Here is a 23,556-nt window from a genome sequence, read left to right on the forward strand (position 1 = left end):
ACTTGTGCCAAGCATAGAATAACGTATAAGCCTGTCAAATCACTAGATTATACACCAGAAACAAATGTAATATTGTGTGTCAACTATGCTCAGAAAAAGGAGCAGGGATGGAAAAGATTAATAACAATAAAAGCAAACACATGTTTTCCATCCTGGTATTATTGAGGGTGAATATCCTTTGAATTTTTTTCTTAATGTCTGCTGTTTTTCTATTTTAGTAATATATATTAGGAATATATATTAGGAAGTTCAGGGAATGTGGAAAATTATAAAAATTAATATAAATAAAAAAATTAATATAAATCTCCCCCTTTATTTTACCATTCAACAACAATCACTGCCAATCACTCCTAATCTTTTCTACTGATTGTATTTTTAAACAAATTCTGATCATAATACTGTACTGTTTTGTTGTCTGCTAAATCACTTATCAGCATATCATGTTAATTTGCCTATGCCATTAAATGTTCCTTAAAACATAATTATGTAATATTTCACATGTGTCTATGCCATAATTTCTTTAACCAAAGGCCTAATATAGAACCTTTAAATTATACGTAATTTTTTTTACTTTTATAAAAACATTGTAGTAAATATAATTATACTAGAGTCTCTTTCTGCATCTGTGATTAATTCTTTGAGAAAGACGCCAAGAATTAGAATCATTGGGTCACAGGATATAATATATTTACGGCTGGGAATACCAAATAGCTCTCAGGAAAAATTGTAAACTCCTGTACTAATAAGGTGGCTACAGTCACGGCAAATGGGGTCAGCTGAGATAAAAAAAAAAGTCTATCCAGTCATCTATCCCCAAAAGCCCACCCATGAATCCATTCTTACCTCTACATCATATTCAGTTGAATTCAAGGATCACTTGGAGAAAAGTAGGATGGAGATAGCAATTGGAATGTAATGTGTGAAAAGAGGATATTTTGAGATGGGAGTTTGGAGAGGTTTTTGATTGTGTGATAGAATTTGGCATATGTTTATATATGTAGTATATAAACCACTGAAAACTGGTACTTTATGTTCAGGAAAAAATCTTTTGTGAGCTATGCAGACACTGTGTTAATTGTTGAAATAAAACTATCTCATAAGAGAGCAGAGTAGAGAAACAATTTTATTTTGATGTTATATGTTAGGCTTTTTCAGAAAGCTCAAGAAAATAAGGAATTGATGGAGAATGAAATCCAAGAAAGACATTCTTTCACAAAAGAAATGATTTCTTTGAAGAATTTATTTCAACAGACTGCAGCTTCTTTCCAAAATATGGAATTACAAGACCACCCAGAAAGGGCAGACCAGTTTGAGGTAAGTGAAGAATGAAGTGAGGGGCCAGTGAATGTGGCTAACACAGGTCTACAATCTTGAATCTAAAGTCTCTGGGGCAGAAGTAATTCTGTGACTAGAATGGAGGGCATGTAGGAGGAGGGAGGAAAGCACATGCAAAGACCCTGTGGCATGATATGGGCCAAACCATAGGAGATCACTGTGGCTGGAGTGCAGAGAGTAAAGTTGAGAGCAGAGAGGAGGCCAGACTGGACCATGCAGCCCTTTTTCAACTGTTTTTCAGGTATGTTCGGTGAACAGGGGCCCCAGAGCGTTATTGATCTACTACTGACTTTAGTAGGATGTATGATTTATCTCTGAAAGTGGTGCAACTATTTTTACTCATAACACTTCTGATACCAAATGCATGGGGTTTTTTTCCTCCCATGTCTCTAGAAACCAACTAAGTATCCTCCTATTCAATTCAACCATAACTCCGTAACTAGAGGGAGTTAGCCCAGACCACTTGCATAGAGCAAGGTAAGGGGGAAGTCTCTCAGACCCTCCAGGACCTCTTTGGGTATCCCACTTTCCCAGGACCAACTCCAGATTCTCCATACCTCATTGATTAAGGGTTTTTATGGTGGTTCCATTATGTACGCATGATTGGTTAAACCATTGGCCATTGATAATAAACCTTCAGCTCTTTACCCCACCCTAGAGGTTGGGAGGTGGGGCTCAAAGTTCCAACCCTCTAATCACATAGTTGGTTCCTCTGGCAACCAGGCACCATCCTGAATATATATTTTGCCCCCCACACCCCATTCATTCATTAGCATAAACTCAGGTATGGTTGAAAAGGGCTCGTTATGAATAACATGACACTCCTCTTACACCTATCCAGGAAATCCCAAGGGTCTTAGAAGCTGTTCTGGAACCGGGGATGAAGACCAAATATATCTTTTAAATCACAATCACAAGGGCTTGTGTTATTTAGGACCTCTTTTTTTTTTTAAGAATTATTCCAGTACAGTGGTAACAAGCAAAAATGGCATTTGGAAGTTAACTCCAGAATGACGTGCTGTTGTTAATCAGAGCTCAATGTTGATAAAGGGACCTTAAGTTTAGCTCACACTCTTCCTTCATGGGGAAGCCATCTATGGGTAGCTCTGAATGAAGACCTATACTCTGACTAGGTCAAGATAAAATAGGATGGCACTATACTTCAAACTCCACCTTTGTCTGAATGGCATTGTTCTCTACCTTTTCAGTCTCAGATTTGTTCTCTGCTGAGGGTTAAGAAAAAAAGAAAACAGTGACACATCATGGAGTCATTCAAATTGTAACCATTCTTCAGTGCGGTGACTCAATCCATTAACACGAATAATGCTACTGAACAGCTACTGTATAAACAAAACAAACCCCAAAAAGCCACAATAAAGTCAAGAAGTATTTTTCCACTTGATCTTTGGGAAACTTTCCCAAACAAATGAGTTTCTCCTTTATAATTAGCTCAGGAGAACGTAGATCAGATTTTATTTCTAGGCCACAACCAATAGACTATTTGTTCAGGTTTCTTTTATCTCCTGAAACCCACATTCTTTGCAGGGAACTGGAACCCTCCCTTTTGAAAGGAGTGGAGCTCTGCTAGGCTGTCTAATTACATGAAAGCAGACACTTGTGCTTCAAGCCTAGGGCTTTTAGTGGCCTTGAATCATTGTGATGATAATGTAGGAAGAAGCAGAAATGGCAACAAGTTAATAACAACAACAAAAAAACCTTCTTTGAAACTTTTTTGCTACTTGCAGCTTTTTAGATCAAGACTGCAACTGAGATACAGTTAAATCCTAGAGGTACTTTAGAAGCAGGAGATGTTGTAATGTCTTTTTAGGACAATGGTTTGACACTATGAAGAGGTATCAAGTTTATTTCTTACAAACTAGAAAGCATCATCTGACCAAACTGAGTATCTCTCAGGCTTAATCGGCTTGTATCAGTAGTGAGGCTTTGTCATGCAAAGTGTGTTCATTTAAATCATAAGGATGTGCTGGCAAGCTGCTTTCACTTTTAGAGTTAAACTTTTTCTCTGTTCCGTGAGTATTTGAAACTCTCTTGATGATTTTAGGAGCTTCAAAGTATTTTTAAGAAAGGGAAGCTAACTTTTGAGAATATTATGGAAAAACTGCGCATGAAGTATTCTGAAATGTACACCCTAGTCCCTGCAGAGATTGAATCCCAGGTGGAAGAATGCAGAAAAGCTTTAGAAGACATAGATGAGAAGGTAATAATCGTTTGTACTAGTGTTATTATTTATGAGTTGAATGGATATAAAGAAGAGATCCTGTAATGTCACATTTTCATTTGCCCTGATTTCAGCTATGACTGTTTTTATAGAGTTTAGATAAGTGGTAATTCTGTGTTTTGCATACTGAGATGAACTTGCTTTAAATTAGTGACAGATAATAGAATTAGAAGATAATGTGTTTATTTTTACTTATTAAGGTGCTTAGTTTTTCTTCTCCTGGATTTAAAAACAGAATTATAGATTGGCTTTTGCTTGGCTTTTTTTTTTTTTTTTTTTTTTTTAAACTGGAGAATCGCTTCAAACTTTTGGACATGAATAGTACTTTGCTTTGAAACTTATTCCCTGTGAATGTTTTGAAATTGCAACCAAGGACAATAAGAATACAAATTTCACAACTCACTAGAAATAGCATTTAGCACACAGTCTTTTTGATGGTGACAACACAGTTCTCATAAAACACACCTGAGAAAATCTTTATCCCTGACTGGATGAATCTGAAGGTTGGAAGAAAGAGGGGAAGTATTTCATAGTACTGAAGACACAGGAGTTTAGCAAGACAAATTTTTTGGATTATAGAAAGGCAGCTTTAGATCCAACAGAACAAAATTCTATTTGGTCCATCATCCACAGAAGGATTCTTGTATTGCTTTTTGAAATCTGGAGTACCTCTAACTTAATAAAATAGATATTAAATGCAAACACACACGCACAAAAATTGTATTTCAGACTCAGATAACTTCTTTGACAGATTTCTCAGGAAAATCTTACCCATGAAAAAAACACATAAACTCCTAAATATACATTTATAACAAAATTTGTTGATTTAACACACAAGAAAATCTATTATGAGATACTTTCTCAAGAATCATTCACTATTGATCTTAAGAGAATACTAAATGTTTTGAAAGCAACTAGATTTGTTTGCATGTGAAAATCCCAAACAGAGTAAATACTCAAAATCAATCTTAGATATAGGAGTTGAAGGTTTCAACTATAACTTGTATATTTGTAACAAATAGCAACTGATTTTTATTGTATGGTGTGTCTGGAGGATCCAAGCAGACTCAGAACCATTTGGTGTAATTCGAGGGGTTGCTTACTTTTCCTAAATATTGGTCTCTCCTAATGTATCTAAATTATATGGTTTCTGCCAAGAGAATAACTGCCCCAAGTATCAGAAAACTTCACTTCGTAGTAATTTGTAACATAGCAATAAAAAGCTATTACATCAATTTAAAAACTAACATAGGATTAATTTTTTTCCTTAAAAATTTCAACTGAATTATGGTCTGTGGAATAAAAACATTTTATAAAATATCGAACATCTTGAAATGTGAAAAAGAGCCTGGGACTCCAGAGTCTGGTGACTGGGAGCTTCTCAGGACAAGTTCAACTGCTACCTTGACATATGACCTTCAGCAAGACAATTACCCTGTGTTTAGTTTCTGCATCTGTGTGCTATCTGCATTGAAAGGTTTTAGTCTTAATGGTTTTACAGATATAGTGGTTTTTAAAAGGGTTAAAGGATTATATATAAGCATAAAGTATTATTTGGTTATTTAGTGGCTGCTAGGAGAAAACCTTATCAACATAGCCTTAAAAAAAAAAAAACAAAAAACCCAAGAACAAGAACTAGTCAGGTATTTGAAAAATGACACATTCAACATTCATCTGTTATCTTTCCTAGCCCAAGTTATTTTCTTAAGAAAATCATTCAGATAAAAAGAATTACACTGTTCAGCAGCTAGATTTCTAATTACTGTGAAAACATACGCTAGAAACATTCACACAGAGAAAAACTAGGCTTTGTGTATCTTCAAGAAAGAAGAAGTTTTATGTTATTTCACCCAAATGAATACTATGATGGGAAATACATGTTGTTTAAGTCAGCTTGAGAGTAAATCAGGTTTTATTGAAAATAGTTCTGGGCAGAGGTCCTTCTCATAAAGTGAGAAACTGTAGAATGAATAATTTATCTCCCTTGAATTTCTTTATATCATTTGCTCCACTGGGGTATGTCTCAGACAACGGTACACACAGTAGTTTTGCCCAACTCAGCACAGATCTGTAGTACATGCTGTGGATTATATTCAACAAATTTTTGTTAGTTGATTTCCTTTTTTTAGATTGGATTTAAAAGGTCAAGTCAGCATAGCCACCATTTCCTAGCCTGCTAATCTACCCTTTCATTAACGTTTAAAAACCCAGTATATTTTGGGATTTTCCCCCTAGCCTTTAGAAGAATTTTGGAAGTAAAATTGCCTTACAGTATGACTACCCATTTTATCCCCTGCACCTATGAATAGAGTATTGAAGGTATCTGTAAGCCAAATATGTCTTTCTTTCATTGTAACAGATTAGCAATGAAGTTTTGAAAAGTTCACCCTCGTATACAATGAGTAGAAAAATAGATGAAATTAACAATGGGCTTCACGATGTTGAAAAGATGTTGCAGCAGAAAAGCAAAAATATTGAGAAAGCTCAAGAAATTCAAAAGGTAACATCCTTCTTTAATTTCCCTCAGCATTTGACATTCCTCCTGTTCCTGTCATCAGGATATGCTCTAGGGATGAACGTGAAGCACAGAGATCCTAATTCAGATCCATGGGGCCTCCCTTACTGAGTATCACTGCAGAGGCTTGGTGGAGAAAGTTGCATTTAAGAACTGTTCTCAGTTGTTGTTGTTTTGTGGAGGTGGGCAGAGGCAGAGGGAGAAGGAGAGAGAGAGAGCCCCAAGCAGGCTCCATGCCCAGGCATGGAAACTGACAACCCTGAGATAATGACCTGAGCTGAAAACAAGAGGTGGACACTTAATTGGCAGAGCCACCCAGGTTGCCCAAGAACCATTCTCAGTTGTTTTTTCTATAAAATGGTGGGAATATACCTGAAGCCCTGAGAGCCTATGATTGTGAACTAGCCTTTTTTTTTTTTTTTAAGATTTTATTTATTTGTTTATGAGAGACACAGAGAGAAGGCAGAGACATAGGCTGAGGGAGAAGCAGGCTCCCTGCGGGGAGCCCGATGTGGAATCATGCCCTGAGCTGACCCCTGAGCCACCTAGGTGTCCTTGGACTAGCCTTTTTCACAAGTAAAGGAGAGTAAGGATCTTATCCTGGGAAGATTGGCATAAAAAATATTAAATGTAAAAAACAGAGCTAACATGTTTCTCTGAGCATTTCTTACAGTCTTTGTTTTCTAACTAATTAACATGTGAAATAAGATACAGAACATTTCTGAAAATTATCTGATTAAAAATATATATTCCAGTAGAATTTAAATAGAATTAACAGCTTTTCTTTAGACTACCAGGGAAAAAAGGAAAATAGAAATTCCAAATTTATTTCCCTTGTAAAATATCTTAGGAAGTCAAGTGTTAGATAAAACTGTACATGAGCATGGTTTTCTACCATTAACTCACCAGTAAATTCCTGCAGGTGGAAAACATTGTTATTCTAATCTACACTTTAAGGAAGTATTCTAATAGGAATGGAGACTTTTAAAAATAGGTCCGACTATGTCTCACCATTGGACAAAATCTTGATTCTTAATAAGTAGGGGAACCTAATTTAACCAGTCCATTTTTCCTATTTCTAAAAATTCAGTTCTTAAGCAAATATTAAGTAGGAATTAAATATTTTACCTTTGAGAGTTCCTCTGACCTTACAAGTCCAGGTTTGAATCCAATCAATTGGTTTCTTGAGCCAAATGCAGTCACTAGAATTTTCTGCCATTGCATCAACCCTAAAGCAAAACAGATGTTTTCTTTTTGTTAGTTTTATTTTTATACTTTTTTTTTTATTATGATAGTCACAGAGAGAGAGAGAGAGAGAGAGGCAGAGACATAGGCAGAGGGAGAAGCAGGCTCCATGCACTGGGAGCCCGAAGTGGGATTCGATCCCGGGTCTCCAGGATCGTGCCCTGGGCCAAAAGCAGGTGCTAAACTGCTGCGCCACCCAGGGATCCCACTTTTCTTCTTTTTTTTGAGTAGGCTCTATGCCCCATGTGGAGCCCAATGTGGGGCAGAACTCATGACCCTGAGATCAAGACCTGAGCTGAAACCAACTGAGCCACTAGGCACTTGATAAAAATTGTATTCTAGATTAAACACACACACATACACATATATTGGTCTATAAGGGTTCGGGTATAACATAATGTTACTCCTCATTCTTGAATGAGTAGGGTTATATTGATCTTATTTGGTGTCATTTGTCTCTGGAAATGTCCAGGCCTTTCTGTACCCTGACAGCTAATTCTGTACCTGAAATGAATACAGTTAGACCAAGAGACCTCAGAAAATGTCACAAGCAGTTTCTGGGCTTAAGTGAAATAGCACGCCTATGATGTTGTTTTGGTAGCATTTATTTACAAGTGCAGATACTATGCAAAAGCTAGGAATTAACACAGTGAGCTAGGACCTCTGCATTCAACGTGACTTATGATTTCCTTCTCCAGAAAATGTGGGACGAGCTAGATCTCTGGCATTCCAAGCTAAATGAGCTGGATTCTGAAGTGCAGGACATTGTTGAACAGAATCCAGGACAGGCTCAAGAATGGATGGATAACTTGATGATTCCTTTCCAGCAATATCAGCAAGTATCCCAGAGGGCAGAATCTAGAACCTCCCAGGTAAACAAGGTACGGCAGTTAATGCACGGTAACTACACTTAGCTTGTAGGAGTGTTGAGAAGGCTTTAAAACAAAACTAAAAGATAGATTCAGAGGCAGCCAGTTGCCTTTGATTTTTTTTTTTAAGATTTTATTTATTTATTCATAGAGACACAGAGAGAGAGAGAGGCAGAGGGAGAAGCAGGCTCCATGCAGGCGGCGCTAAACTGCTGCGCCACCAGGGCTACCCACCAGTTGCCTTTGAATTGCCAGTTTTAGATTCTGAAGCTAGAGCCACATGACAGGTTCAGGTGGGCACTGGGAGGACAGATTTAACCCCTGACACCTGCAGGAAATCTGACTGAATGGGCAGACACAGGCACGGAGAGTCGGCCCTCAGCAGGGAGGGTTCCACATGAGTGTGGGTTTCCCAGTAGGTAATGGGCATTTCCGACAGGCAAGCTCAAGAGCCCACTGGAGAGAACCAGTGGCAAGAAAGAATCATTTGGGAACACTGATTTGGGAGGCACTGTCTCCCTCCTTTCCAAAAGGGTCCAGGCTGGTGAGTTGTACATGTGATCTAGCAAGAATGCCTCCATAATTCCTGAGACATAACAGTATGAGGCAGGAGCCTAGTCCCAGAGGAAGAGGGATATTATAGGACAAGGCCCTGTAGGGGGACAAAATACAAATCCAGTGTGGAGAATGGAGCATAAAATGGGAACCAGACGAGTTGCCAGGCTACCTGGGAACTGTTACTGACACCCCTGGCATTAGGGTAGAACTGCTTAAGTCCTTTCCACCTACGGTCAGGGTTATTAGTCTTAAAAGTTAGAAAGATTGGGATCCCTGGGTGGCTCAGCGGTTTAGCGCCTGCCTTTGGCCCAGGGCGTGATCCTGGAGTCCTGGGATCAAGTCCCGCGTTGGGCTCCCGGCATGGAGCCTGCTTCTCCCTCTGCCTGTGTCTCTGCCTCTCTCTCTCTTTCTCTCTCTATCATGAATAAATAAATCTTAAAAAAAAAAAAATGTTAGAAAGGTCAAAACCTGGAGGTGTTGGGCAAGGTAGCTCCAGGCTCATTAGTGTAACAAATTCTTCAATCAAGACTCATTAGACTCAAGTAGAAGGTGCCAGACCCCTTGCTACTACCTCTCTTTCACAGGCCACGGTTAAGATGGAGGAATATCATGACCTTTTGAAGAGTACTGAGGCTTGGATAGAAAACACCAACCGTTTGCTGGCTAATCCTGCTGACTATGATTCTTCAAAGGCGCTGAGTCAGCATGCTAGTACTCTTCAGGTAAGTGTTCTTCTCCAGTGTTTCCTGAGCGTCCTAGAACCTTCATAATGATTCATGGTCTAGGTGACTCTTGTGCTTTTTTCCCCTTCTTTCCCAAAAAACAACCTTATCTTCAACCATGCTAGATGGCAGAAGGAAGCTTAGGTGAGTGGTCGATTCCAGACAGAAATTTGGAGACGAGGTCTAGTTCTTTGTCCTGATAAACACTACATGACTTTATGGATAATTTGCTATCTTCCTCTAGGGGCCTCAGTTTTCCCCAATTGTGAAGCAAGAATATTGCAGTGATTGGTGTTGATGGTTTGGGGCAATAGAATTCTAAGATGGCTTCCAATATTGCTATCCCCTGATGTACACAACCGGTATAACCCCATCCCATTGAGCGCAGGGAAGGAATAGGAGAGTATATGATGAGAGAGCCACTCTATTAATTAGCATATATAGTATATGGCTAAGATAATAGGGTAGTCACTCCCATGAATTCATAATTAATCATGGTTATATGATTATAAGACTCTCTGATGGCACCCTGGAGAGTTCTCCAGCTGGCTCCATGAAGTAAAGGTGCCATATTAGGGCAGGGTCTTGGGGCTAGGACCCTCAGGCAGCCTTCAGGAGCTGAGAATGACACCACCATCCCCAACCCCCAGTCAGCAGCCAGCAGGAAAACTGGGATTTCAGCCCTATGACTGAGTTCTCCTAACAACCTGAATGAACGTGAAAGAGAAACCTGTCCTCCAAATGGCACCTTGATAGCCGCCTTGTGATAGCCTTTGATAGCAAAGTACCCTCCGAAGCTATGCCTGTACCCTTGAGCCATGGAAAGTATGAGATAATACATTTGTCTTCTTTTAAGCCACGAAGTTTGTGGTAATTAGTTAGTTACACAGCATCAAAAATAAATCCACAGTTCCTTTAAGCTCTAGCATGCCATTGATTCAACATGTCCTGCCTGTCCTCTTTGGTGCCCGGTGTTTCCATGCTACCTTACAAAGACAAAATAAATGAGAGTATTTTCCTACTTGGGGCCATGACTGCAAGAGATCTTCCAAATGCCAAGTAGTATTGGCTTACATTCTACTGTGAAGGCGTATTTCCTTCTCTCCTATTATTCAAACACCAGAAAGAATCTCTTAGGAAAAGGTTTATTCTATAACAATTTTTAGAATTAATCAGACTTCAACATAGATCCAGCTCCTTTTTATCTCTTTAGAATAGCACAATGTGTTCCCAAGTGAACAACTGGTTTCATACCTCCCTGATGTTTCAGATCTGTTGGCCCAGCTTTGCCCTGTGGTAACAGTTGTAAAGCTGCCTTTCACCCACTTGTTTCTTTTCTTCTCCTTGCCTGTGATTTCTGCCCCCATCTCTTGGGCTGGCTTTCCACATCCCCATAGCACGTCCTCTTTTATTTTAAATTGCCTATATTTTTCACCATTTTCAAGGAGTTTGCAAAGACAGAAGAGAGGAATTAATACTTCTTTCCTCAGATGCTTCTTAGGAGTTCAAAAAAATGTTTTTCACGAGTGAATTCAGACAAATGCATCTGTACGGTCAAGACATCCTAATTTGCTGGCCTTAGTTTATGAAACTCTAGTTTATGAGCTAGAGGAAGTGAGACCAAGGGGAGGTTGATTTACCACAAGAAGCATCCACATAAATCCTCCAATGGGAAGCAAGTCTCAAACAACTAGTCATATGTGAATATACCATGTTTCTCTACTTTGAAAATAGCTGTCCTATTTTTAAGATACCCCTTTCCATTTTTCTAGCATTACGAGGCATTGATTTTTTTTCACATGTCTTCTTAAAACTCCCAACTAAGCTTTCTGTTTTAATTGCACTACAACCTACCTTGATTGTATTTGTTAAAATAGGTTTTTATAACCCAGAGATGATTTCAGAAAGACTACTGTTGTAATTAAGAATCATCGAGGGGATCCCTGGGTGACTCAGTGGTTTAGCGCCTGCCTTTGGCCCAGGGTGCGATCCTCGGGTCCCAGGATCAAGTCCTGCGTCCGGCTCCCGGCATGGAGCCTGCTTCTCCCTCTGCCTGTGTCTCTGTTTTCTCTCTCTCTCTCTCTATGTCTATCACGAATAAAAAAAAAAAAAAAAAAAGAATCATCGAAACATAAACTGTCATTGTAAATATTGAAAAACAACTTTTTTTTAAACAAATTTCATTGAGGTATAATTTACATGTAGTAAAATATACCGTGTGTGTGTGTATGTGTGTGTACCTATGTTTATAATTTTTTTAAAGTAAACTCTACATCTTGGGGGCTTGAACTCATGACCCCGAGATCAAGAGTTGCATGCACTACCAACTTCCAGCCATGTGGGCCAAAATACACCTATTTTAAATGTACTACTAGATGAGTTTTGATAAAGGTATACAATTATGTAACCACCACCACTATCAAGGTAAAGGACATCTCCATCACCCCAAAAAGTTTCATCTGTCTCCTATAGTCTCCTCTCACCAATCTTTAACCCTATGAATCACTCACTCATTGTTTTTAATTAATATAGTTTGTAATATATTAATATAGTGTCTTTTAACATAGGTTCCACAATGTTCCATTAATAGAATCATACAGTATATACCTTTTGTGCCTGACTTCTCTTGCTTGGCATAATATTTTCAGGATTCATTTAGGTGGTTAATGTTTTTATAAATAGTTCATTCTTTTGTTTGTTGAGTAGTGTCCCATTTATGGAAATATGCCATATGTTTATCCCTTCACCAGTTAATGTGCATTTGGCTTGTTTCAAGTTTTGGGCTGTGCTAGGTTAGCAGCTTAAAACAACAAACAGTTTCTGTGAGTCAGGAATTCATGCATGGCTGAAGGTCTCTTAGAAGAAGGCAGTCAAGCCTCAGTTTAGGTGAGGGAAAAGACAGGATGCTCTTCCAAGGTCATTTACTTGGCTATTGGCAGGCCTTAGAAGATCCACTTCCATATACAGACATGTGGCCCTCCCCCACAAGGCTGCCTCATGGCATGGTAGCTGACTTTCCTCACCATGAATAATCTAAAAGGAGAGCCCCCATGACAGAAATAGTCTTTTTATAACCTCATCTTGGAAGTGACATCTTAGCAAATAAATCAGTAAAGACAATAGTAAATAAGCAAGTAATTCAGTAAGCCCAGCCTACATTCAGAGGAGCTGATTATAAGGGCACAAATATCAGGAGGTGGGGATCCCGGGACCCACTTAGAACCTGCCCATCAGGCTGCTGTGAACGTTCATAGACAGGTCATATACCATGGATGTATGTCTTCATGTCATATCATTTGGTAAATACCTAGGAATATGATTGCTGGCTTTTATGGTAAGTATTTAACTGAATAAGAAAATACAAATTGTTTTCCTAAATAGCTGAACCATTTTTCAGCCCTTTGGCCATGTGAGTTCTAATCGCTCCATAGTCTCATCTGTACTTGATATTATCTGTCTTTTAAATATTAGCCATTCTAGTGACATGGTGGTATCTCATGTATAGTTTAAATGGCCTTCTTTATGACTAATGATTTATTTGAACATTTATTTTTTTATTTTTTATTTTTTTTAATTTTTTTGAACATTTATTTATGTGTTTGTCATTTGTGCACTTCTGTGATATGGCTGTTGAATTTTTTAATTGGGTTGTCTTTTTTTATTAAATTGTGTTATTTATAAAATATTCCAAAAACCAGTCCCTTATCAGATATATGATTTACAAACTTTCTCTGAGTCTGTGGCTTGCCTTTCATTCTCTTAGTATTGTCTTTCAAAGAGCAAATGTTAGTAATTTGGTGGAGTTCAATTTATCAATACTTTTTTTTTACGGGTTAGCCTTTCATGTTGTATCTAAGAAATCTTTACCTAACCCAGTATCACAAGGGTCTTTGCCTGTCTTTTCTTCTAGAAATTCTATAGACTTAACTCTGAGATCCATATCAAGTTTGTTTTTGTATATGGTATGAAGGTTCATTTTTTTTTTCTCTGGGAATGTCTGAGTGTTCCAGCACCATTTGTGGAAAGACTCACCATTGAATTACCTTGGTGCCTCATTTAATATCAACTGCCTTGTTGAAAATCAATTGTAGGTCTATTTTCAGGCTCTCTCTTCTATTCTGCTGATTTGTGTGTCTGTTCTTTCACTGATGTGGATTACTAAAGCTTTATAGGAAGTCTTGAAACCAGGTAGCTTAAATTCTACAACTTGTTCTTTTTTCAAATTCGTTTTGGCTAATCTGTATCTTTCGCAATTCCATGTACGTTTTGCGATCAGCTTGTCAATATACACAGGACTATTGGAATTTTGAGTGGATTGCATTAAATCTGTAGATCAATTTGGCAAGAATTTACATCTTAACTATATTGACTATTCCAATCCAGGAACATGATGTATCTCTTTATTTTGGTCTTCTTCAATTTTTCTCAGCAGTGTTTCATAATCTTCAGTGTACAGGTCCTACACATAAATTGTTGAATTTATCCTGAAGTATTTGAAGTTTTTTAATGCTATTATAAATAGTATTATTGATTTTTAAAAAGCATTGTTTTTAAGTTTGTTTTCCATAAAATTTTCTCCTTCTGGTATTTTAAATAAGGACAATATAAAGTTCTGAATAATCCAATAAATTTTAGAGATTTGTGACTAGAATTATTTTTTTTTAATTTTTTAAAATTTATTTATGATAGGCACACAGGGAGAGAGGGAGAGAGAGGCAGAGACATAGGCAAAGGTAGAAGCAGGCTCCATGCACCGGGAGCCCGACGTGGGATTCGATCCCGGGTCTCCCGGATCGCGCCCTGGACCAAAGGCAGGCGCTAAACTGCTGCACCACCCAGGGATCCCCTGTGACTAGAATTCAAATTGAATTAGTAAATGTTCTTTCTCATGCCATATTATGTTTTATGACTTACCTGAAGACTATATTAGCAGGTTGAACATTTCCAGTTGGTGGCTGAGATTTTGAAATGTTAAGTTGGAAAGTTAATACATTATCATTGTTAGGAGAAAAAAGAAAGAAATTATAAGGAGGAATGTCTAAGAAATTATAAAAATGGATGTTTTTCACTTTTACTGGATTTTATCAGATAGACCCCGTGGGTGCCAAGTTACTCAGGTCAACTTGAGCTGTAAGGGCATCTCATGAAGTCAGTAGCATCACGTGAGAAGGCCTGAGGAGATCATTGACACCAGGACTGGCAAGCCACAGGATTGCCTCTTCATTTCCCATCCCCACTTCATTTCCCATCCCCACTTCACTTACCTATTTCTCTCAAATTCACATTCCCAAAATTGCAAGTCCAGCCAATGAGAGAGAGCCTGAATGGCTTTCTTGGCCCTAATTTCAAATTACAGAGGGATGGACTACAGGTTGGGTGTTCCTGGTTCTGTTACTGATGGCTGGAAGAGCAGGGTTACATGATATAAAATAGCTGCTAGAAGCCCACAAATATGGAGTAGATGATCTAAAGTCATCCAGTGTTGTTGGGGTGCCTGGGTCTCTCAGTCAGTTAAACCTCTGCATCTTGGTTTTGGCTCAGGTCATGACTTCATGGTTGTGAGATTGAGCCCTGAGTTAGGCTCTGCCCTCAGTGAGGAGCCTGCTGGAGATTTTCTCTCTCTCTCTTTCTCCCCCACCAACCCCCCCACCCCTGCTTGTTGTGCTCTCTCTCTCAAAAAAAAAATAGTAATAATAATTAATAAAAAATAAAATAGTCTTTGAAAATATTTTTAAAAATAAAGTCAAAGTCACTCAGTGCTGTTGACAATATGGAGTGTTTAGTGTTTTATCATGAAATGATATGAATAGGAGTTGAAATACTGAGACAAATTTAAAATTTCTCTGATACACATTTTTCTTACTAAGGTAAAATTGACATATGTTGTATGAGTTTCAGGTGTACAACATAATGATTTTATATTTGCATGTACTGTGAAATCATCACAGTATATCACCATATATAGTTACAAAATTTTCTCTGATTTCAATTTTAATCAAGTGTTTCAGCATCTTAATGTTCTCTCTTTTTTCTCCCTTGTTTTCCATTGTGCAGATGGCTTTGGAAGATTCAGAACAGAAACACAATATTTTGCATTCAATTTTCACGGATCTAGAAGATTTGTCAATAATTTTTGAAACCGATGATTTAGCACAGTCTGTACAAGAGTTAAATCATCAAGTAGCAGCTTTACAACAAAAAATCATGGAAAGCCTTCCACAGATTCAGCGGGTGGCTGATGTAAGTTGGCACAATAAAGACGTGATTTCTTATTTTTAATTTATATTTCATTTAGTAAATTAGAGTTATACTGCTATTCAACTCTTAATTATATGAAGACATATTGATCTGGTACATTTTTCATTTATTTTCTTATTTCTTGAATTATATTTTACTTTGATTTGCAACCCATGGTGCATATCCCCATTTTCAGTCCAGAAATGATCTCTTCAAAGGAAAAAATCCCGATCAAATAAACTCATTGTTTTCTCTTTGTCAGACAGGCAATATTGTTGATATAAAAGCACAGATTAGCAAAGAGGGAGTTAAACAGATAACCCCTCAAATCTTTATTTGCCAATAGCAGATATTTACTGAGGGGCTGCTGTATGGCAGCCACAGGATTTTAAACTAATTTTATTTATTTTAGCTTGAAACATGTGAGGCATTTATTTAAGGATGAAGTCACATAGCAAGGGTAGGTACAATTAGTCTTAATCATTTACTTTTTGTTTATCAGTTACATTTTCTATACCTCGCTTATATAACTTCAGGGAATAATAATTGGTAAACATTCTGGGTTATTGAAGCTTATTCCAAGGTTTTTAAATGCTTTTACGATTTTTGATAGAAATTACTCTAAGGGATATTGTATGTTTTCTTATAACTTTTTCAATATAAGATACAAAAAATAATTCCAATATAATTTAACTTTTCTTCATAGCTTGGAGTTATTACTACAAAGTTGCTATACTCACTCTTCCATTTGCTAATAAAGTTACATTTATCTGATGTTAAATGGCTCCAAACTGCTTTAGTTTGAAATCCTCACTCTATTTCTATGTAGTTTTACCTATCTCCTTCTTTGCTTTTGCTTGCTACAGTGTCTCTGCATTGAGCTCTTACTGCAGGCCTAAAGGGCCTCTTACAGGGACAGCTGGGTGGCTCAGCGGTTGAGCGTCTGCCTTTGGCTCAAGGCGTGATCCCGGAGTTCCGGGATCGAGCCCCACATCATGCTCCCTGCATGGAGCCTGCTTCTCCCTCTGCCTGTGTCTCTGCCTCTCTCTCTGTGTGTCTCTCATGAATAAATGAATAAAATCTTAAAATAAATAAATAAAGGCCCTCGTACAGTGCGGCAAGTGGACTTCGATTTGTAGGGTCTGCAGCCTGTATTCATCCATTTATGGTCATAAGCTTCTTAGCTAAGTCCTAGAGGCTGACATTGATGAGAGAATAACCACTAGGCAAATAATCTGTTATTTGAGTTAATCTGAGTATGTTACAAAGTAATTTAGTGACTCTGTATGACAATAGTTCTTTAGGGGATTGGCAATCCTGTCAATTTTTTCAGCTCCTTTTGTGTTTCTTTTCCAAGGGCAACTTTATCATTTTACATAAAGTGATAGAATTTTAAAAAAATATTAGACCCACTTGTATTCAAGTATTTAAACACATTCCAGGGAACCCTGGGTGGCGCAGCGGTTTAGCGCCTGTCTTTGGCCCAGGGCGCGATCCTGGAGACCCGGGATCGAATCCCACGTCGGGTTCCCGGTGCATGGAGCCTGCTTCTCCCTCTGCCTATGTCTCTGCCTCTCTCTCTCTCTCTGTGTGACTATCATAAATAAATAAAAAAATTTAAAAAAATTTTAAACACATTCCAAAGATAAATCTAAAGACTTTGTAGATATTGTGAATTTATTTAAAAATTGATTCAGGGGCACCTGGCTGGCTCAGTTGGAAGAGCATACAACTCTTGATCTTAGGGTCATGAGTTCAAGCCCCATGTTGGGTATAGAGATTACTTTAAAGTTTAAGTTTAATAAACTTAATAGGGATCCCTGGGTGGCGCAGCGGTTTGGCGCCTGCCTTTGGCCCAGGGCGCGATCCTGGAGACCCGGGATCGAATCCCACGTCGGGCTCCCGGTGCATGGAGCCTGCTTCTCCCTCTGTCTGTGTCTCTGCCTCTCTCTCTCTCTCTGTGTGTGACTATCATAAATAAATTAAAAAAAAAAACTTAATAAAGTTAATAAGTTAAGTTAATAAAATTAAATAAGTTTGTTAATAAAGTTTTAATAAACTTTAAGTTTATTAAAAAAATAAACTTAAAAAAGTTGACTCAGATACATAATACCTTGTTCTTATAGTGTAAGTAATTGAAAATTGGACTTAACGAAAAGTTTTAACTCAACAAAGTTTAAGCAGTGTTTTATAGAGTGGTATGCTATGAATAGAACGACCTTTTTATTAAAAGCAGTCAACATCTATGTACACTTTTTTTTTTTAATTCCAGTATGGTTAACATACAGTGTTATATTAGTTTCAGGTATACAATATAGTGATTCAGCAATTCTGTACATTACTTAGTGCTCATCACAATAAGTATACTCTTAATTCCCTTCACCTATTTCACCCATCCTCTCACCCATCTTCCTTCTGATAACTATCATCAGTTTGTTCTCTATAGTTAAGAGTTTGTTTTTTGGTTTGTCTCTTTTTTCTTCTGCTCATTTGTTTTGTTTCCTAAATTCCACATATGAGTGAAGTCATACAGTATTTGTCTTTCTCTGAATAACGTGTTCACTTATTATACTCTCTAGATTCATCCATCTTGTTGCAAATGGCAAGATCTCATTCTTTTTCATGACTGAGTTATATTCCATTATATATATATGCCCTACATCTTTTTTATCCACTCATCTATCAATGGACACTTCCATAATTTGCTTCCATAATTTGTCTGTTTTAAATAATGCTGCAATAAACATAGGAGTGCTATATCTTTTTGAATTAGTGTTTTGGTATTCTTTATCAGTAGTGGGATTACTGGATCCCATGGTAATTCTATTTTTAATTTTTTGAGGATCTTCCATACTGTTTTCCACAGTGGCTGCACCAGTTTTCATTCCTGCCAACAGCACATAAGAGTCCCTTTCTCTCCACATCCACGCCAACGCTGTTTCCTGTGTTTTTTATTTTAGCCATTCTGACAGGTGTGAAGTTATAACACATTGTAGTTTTGATTTGCATTTCCCTGATGATGAGTAATGTTGAGCATCTTTTCATGTGTCTGTTGGCCATCTGTATGTCTTTGGTGAAATGTCTCTTCGTGTCTTCTGCCCATTTTTAATTGGATTATTTGGTTTTGGTGTTGAATTGTGTACATTCTTTACATCTTTTGCATACTGACCCTTTATTGATTATAGAACAACCTTTTTATTGATTATATCATTTGTACATATCTTCTCCCATTCCATAGGATGCCTTTTAGTTTTGTTGATTGTTTCTTTTGCTGTGCAGAAGCTTTTTATTTTGATGTAGACCCAATGGTTTATTTTTGCTTTTATTTCCTTTGCCTCAGGTGACATATCTAGAGAGATGTTGTTATGGCCAATGTCAAAGAAGTCACTGCCTGTGTTCTTCTCTAGGATTTTTATGGTTTCAGGTCTTAAATTTAGATCTTTAATCCATTTTGAATTTATTTTTGTGTATAGTGTAAGAAAGTGGTCCAGTTTCATTCTTTTGCACATAGCTGTCCAGTTTTCCCAACACCATTTGTTGAAGATACAGTTAATTTTTAAGAGATATAAGCGGCAAATATTTTTGGTTAAATAGGAGAATAGAATACACAGCAATAAATTGTGTTTTATAGATTATTAACATAAAATATATGCTGCATGAGAGGTTTTTCTGTTTCTGAAATTCTAGGATGTGGTTGCTATTGAAACTGAAATAAAATCAATAGAGAAAAAAGTTTCAAAAATCAAAGCTATCCTCTTATCAAAAGAAATATTTGATTTTTCACCAGAAGAACATCTTAAGCATGGGGAGGTAAGAAAGCATGGATCATTATAAAAAATTTTCTCATAATACTTATGTTTATTTTTAAATATATAATTATATGATGTGATAAAAAGTACTTATTCTTGCTAGAGTAATAGCAAAATAAAGTTGAAAAGTAGATGGGAATGACAATAAATATCATGTTTTAAATCATATAGTACTATCTATAAAAAGATAATTTTCTTATAGGTTGGGTTTTTTTTTTCCTTCATTTAATTTCTTCTGAAAACTTCAAATTTTGGGAGTTTTGCCTTCCTGTCAAATCACAGTGCTTAATAGTTCAAGAGCTTGAGCCTCTACTCAAGAGAACTGGGTTCTAGATCCAACTACACTGCTTATGGGTTATGTGGCTTTGAGCAATTAGTTAACATTTCTTAGATTCTCTTTCATATCTGCACGTTGGTATTGTGGTGATTAAACTGGACAATTACAGTGTATACAGAGCTGCTAGCACAGGATTGGAGACATATTAGACAGCATTCAGACATTGATTCCCCCTCAGCCTAGCAGTTAGGAGCCTATGATTTGGAATAGGAATCAGGCAGGCCTGGTTTCTGTTACCAGGCCTGCCTCTTATAGTCTGACCCCCTCTGGATCTTCTAACTTCTGTGCACCTAATTTCCTTACTGTGAAATGGAAGTTCTGATACCTACCTCCTAGCGTAGTTGTGATGACTAAATGAAGTGATATATATGAAGGACTTAGTAAAGTGAATAATCTCTTCTCATTTTTTGATTATATAAATCCCGATCTTTAGAAGTCAGATGTCATTCAAGCAAAATATAATTATACTTTTGAGACTTAGGATATTTGGCAGGATAGTTCAATTCACTAAGCATTTTTTTGAGACCTTCCTTTGGGAAGCCCCATGCTAGGTTCAGTTGCTGTGAATGAAAGAGAACACTACCTGCCCTTGCACAGCTCACTGCCTGGCGACACAAAGCAAATCATCAGTTCTACAGAGAGGGAGGGAAGAGGAGAAGGAAGGCAGGGGTGGTCCAAACACAGAACCAAACACAGGCAATGGGTTAGTCTTGCCCCAGGCATTCTTTCCTGAGACCTTTAGCTATCAGGTCACAAGTGATCTAAGAGTTCTTTTCAGTCTGAGCCAAGGAAATGCTTTCAAAATCAAAACTATAAAGACTAAATCATACAGTATTTTAATTTTGAATAAATTCAGCAGTGGTTATTTTTTTTCATTTATGTACTGTGCTTATCTGATATAATTAAGGTCATACTTGAAAATATACGTCCCATGAAGAAAGCCATTGCTGAACTGGTGTCTTACCAAGTGGAACTGCGGTGGGCCCAGATGGGAATGAAACCTCTACCTGTGTTTCAGCGGACAAATCAGCTTTTACAAGATATAAAACTGTTGGAAAATGTGACTCAGGAACAAAATGAATTATTAAAGGTGAGCAGTTTATGATGATGCCACCTAATTGGCTGAAAAACTTTTGGCAAAAGCTGGTTGTTTTCAGTTTTAATGGTAGGTCGGTGAGATTCCCATGACCACAAGATGCTGCTTTTGTTGATTCTTTTAGGTCTCTTCCAGTATTATTATCCAGGAAATGATATTTGACCAAAAATAATAGCTTATTGTTCAAATGGAGCTAAGATGATTTTTTCTCAGTTCTTATTCTTGTTCGATCAAAGGCATTAAAGCTTAGATATCATCTGTTGGATTCCATCCTACAATTATTGAAGATCTACATGGGTAAATGCTGTGGAGGGAGGTTGGAACCTGAGCAGTACATTTGCAGTCTCACTGAGACTCTTAGAGTAGCCAGCACCGTAATAATCTCAGTTACTTTCCTATTAATCATCTCATTTTATTCTCCAACATGCAATATAGATAGATCTATCTTTGCCACCCTTATTTTTACATATAAGGAGACTAGAGTCAGAAGGTTACTGAAAGACCACTGAGTTAACTTGTGTCCAGATTCATTTGTGTGCAAATAAGATAAGAATTTGAGTTTCTAGACTCCTGTTATCATTCATTCTCCATATCAGGGTCTCTTCCTTCTAACTGATGATATTTTTCAGCCTCTCCACAGAAGGTTTTGTCTCTTTGGTGTTTGGTTTTTGTTTTGTTTTGTTTTGTTTTACTTCATATGTTTTGATTGATCTCCAGGCCCAAGTCAGGAATCATTATTAGATAGAAATTACATTTTTCTTTGGTTTGGATTCCTAGATTAACAACCACTTTCACAAGAACAGAAAGTTGCTGAAAGAGCCTTCAGTTCCACAGACTTCTCAACTTCATTGGTAGTTCCCACTCCACTCCCACTCCCTACTTGCTCTTCCTGATTAGATAGGTTGGGGTAGAAGAAAAGGTTATTTTCCCCGCTTCCCTACCACTACCTGAATGTAGGGAGAAAGCTGCCATCTCTTTCTTCCTCTTAAATTTCATTCCCATTTAGTTGACTACTCTGTGTTCTCCTAAGATTTGAGGATATCGTATAACCTCTGGTTTGAGTCTGGGCTCATAGAATCTCTCTATCCTGGCTATTGACCAGCAGATATCATTTCCTAACACCCACAGGGAGAAAAATGATCTGGCATTCTGTGTACTGTTTTTTCATATGATAAAGATATCAAAAACAGAAAGATATAAAATTTGATCTATTATTTTTAATCCTTTTTTTTGTATGTGCTTTATTGGTTTCTTGGTCAGGAAAAGAAAATAACAATTGTAACTATGCTTTAAGGTGGCTTCTTCACAGGATGAGAAGAGGTGAAATAGGAGAGGAAATTATGTTTTGTGCAAGTTAGGTCTCAAACTGTGCTGCTAAAAATTTCCAATTTATTGTGTTAGTGGAAATCAGATGTCATCTCCTATATTTCAAAATTAAGTAAGCCAGTAGTAGTGAAAATCATTAGAATATGGCATATTTCTTTTAATTTCTGTTTTACTACAGTAAGTGCCCTCATTGTGGAAAACAAGACAAATTACTTTGGAGGGAGGTGATAATAGGATGTAGCTCATTACTGAGGGCGGGCGAACAGATGTGTGCAGCAAACATAGTTCTTACTTTCCAGCCCGCAGCTAAAATTATGATTAAATATTAAAGAAAATACAAGGAAAAATTCTATGTTGCCCAGAAACTATGCAGTTTTAAAAGATGTTTTGCTTCATGGTATAGCATAACAAGGAAATATCTATATTTCCTTTATCTTTCCATCATACTTTGATCATACAGTTTAGTACACACATAGGTTCAAGCTTCGCTACTTTTTTTTTTTTTTTTTAAGATTTTTACTTATCTATTCATAGAGACAGAGAGAGAGAGGCAGAGACACAGGCAGAGGGAGAAGCAGGCATCATACAGAGAGCCTGACGTGGGACTCGATCCAGGGTCTCCAGGATCATACCCTGGGCTACAGGTGGCGCTAAACCGCTGCGCCACCGGGGCTGCCTGCTTCACTACTTCTTTAACACTAAATTTCAATGTATGATTCTGGTTAATGGTCCCTATTCCTCTTGCAAACTCAGGCTGCTCTTGAACCCTCCAGTTGTTACTTATAAAATTTATATCACTGATTGATCCCAAGGGATACCGGATGAGTATGTGGCTGGTTCAGGAAAATTCATCATCTCTCAGATCATATGCCCTTTCCCCTCTGAATCAATAACGTCACCTTTCTATGTGGAAAGCATCACATGGAGCATGCATTAAAATAGCATGAAAAACATATCAGTAATTTCATAAAACTTGGCAACTTTATGTTAACATGCCATAAAATGCTTCTCAGCATAAGCCCAGTAGACTGGAAATACTTAAGAAAAAAGGTGTGTCTTATTATGCTTATATTTCAAGCACTGCCCAAGGTATCCTGGCATGTAGTAGAGCAAGAAAGTCAGGTGCTAGTCCTGTGAACATTTTTCTCTGTATTTAGGCTACCATTTTCTATTGCAACCTATATGGGTATGTGTTTGCTATAATTGATTAAAACTTGTGGTGGGGATAGATGTTGGAAGTAACCCATGAATCTAGTCCTTAGATTATG

At 37.4% G+C, this 23,556-nt stretch overlaps 1 protein-coding gene across 5 annotated transcripts in view; it reads left to right on the forward strand.

The window, feature by feature from the left end:
* Positions 1-23,556, forward strand: part of SYNE2 (spectrin repeat containing nuclear envelope protein 2) — a 320,213-nt gene that overhangs the window by 192,212 nt on the left and 104,445 nt on the right. For 4 of the 5 annotated variants that reach the window (XM_077909580.1, XM_077909581.1, XM_077909582.1 and 1 more), the window contains 8 exons: positions 1,146-1,314; positions 3,398-3,553; positions 5,934-6,074; positions 8,033-8,215; positions 9,346-9,483; positions 15,538-15,723; positions 19,408-19,530; positions 20,774-20,956. In XM_077909580.1, the coding sequence (XP_077765706.1) occupies positions 1,146-1,314; positions 3,398-3,553; positions 5,934-6,074; positions 8,033-8,215; positions 9,346-9,483; positions 15,538-15,723; positions 19,408-19,530; positions 20,774-20,956 (1,279 nt within the window). The remainder of the gene's footprint in view (positions 1-1,145; positions 1,315-3,397; positions 3,554-5,933; positions 6,075-8,032; positions 8,216-9,345; positions 9,484-15,537; positions 15,724-19,407; positions 19,531-20,773; positions 20,957-23,556) is intronic. The other variant, XM_077909584.1, reaches the window with a different exon arrangement.

The sequence above is a fragment of the Canis aureus genome, chromosome 9, assembly GCF_053574225.1.
Source record: "Canis aureus isolate CA01 chromosome 9, VMU_Caureus_v.1.0, whole genome shotgun sequence".
NCBI lineage: Eukaryota > Metazoa > Chordata > Mammalia > Carnivora > Canidae > Canis > Canis aureus.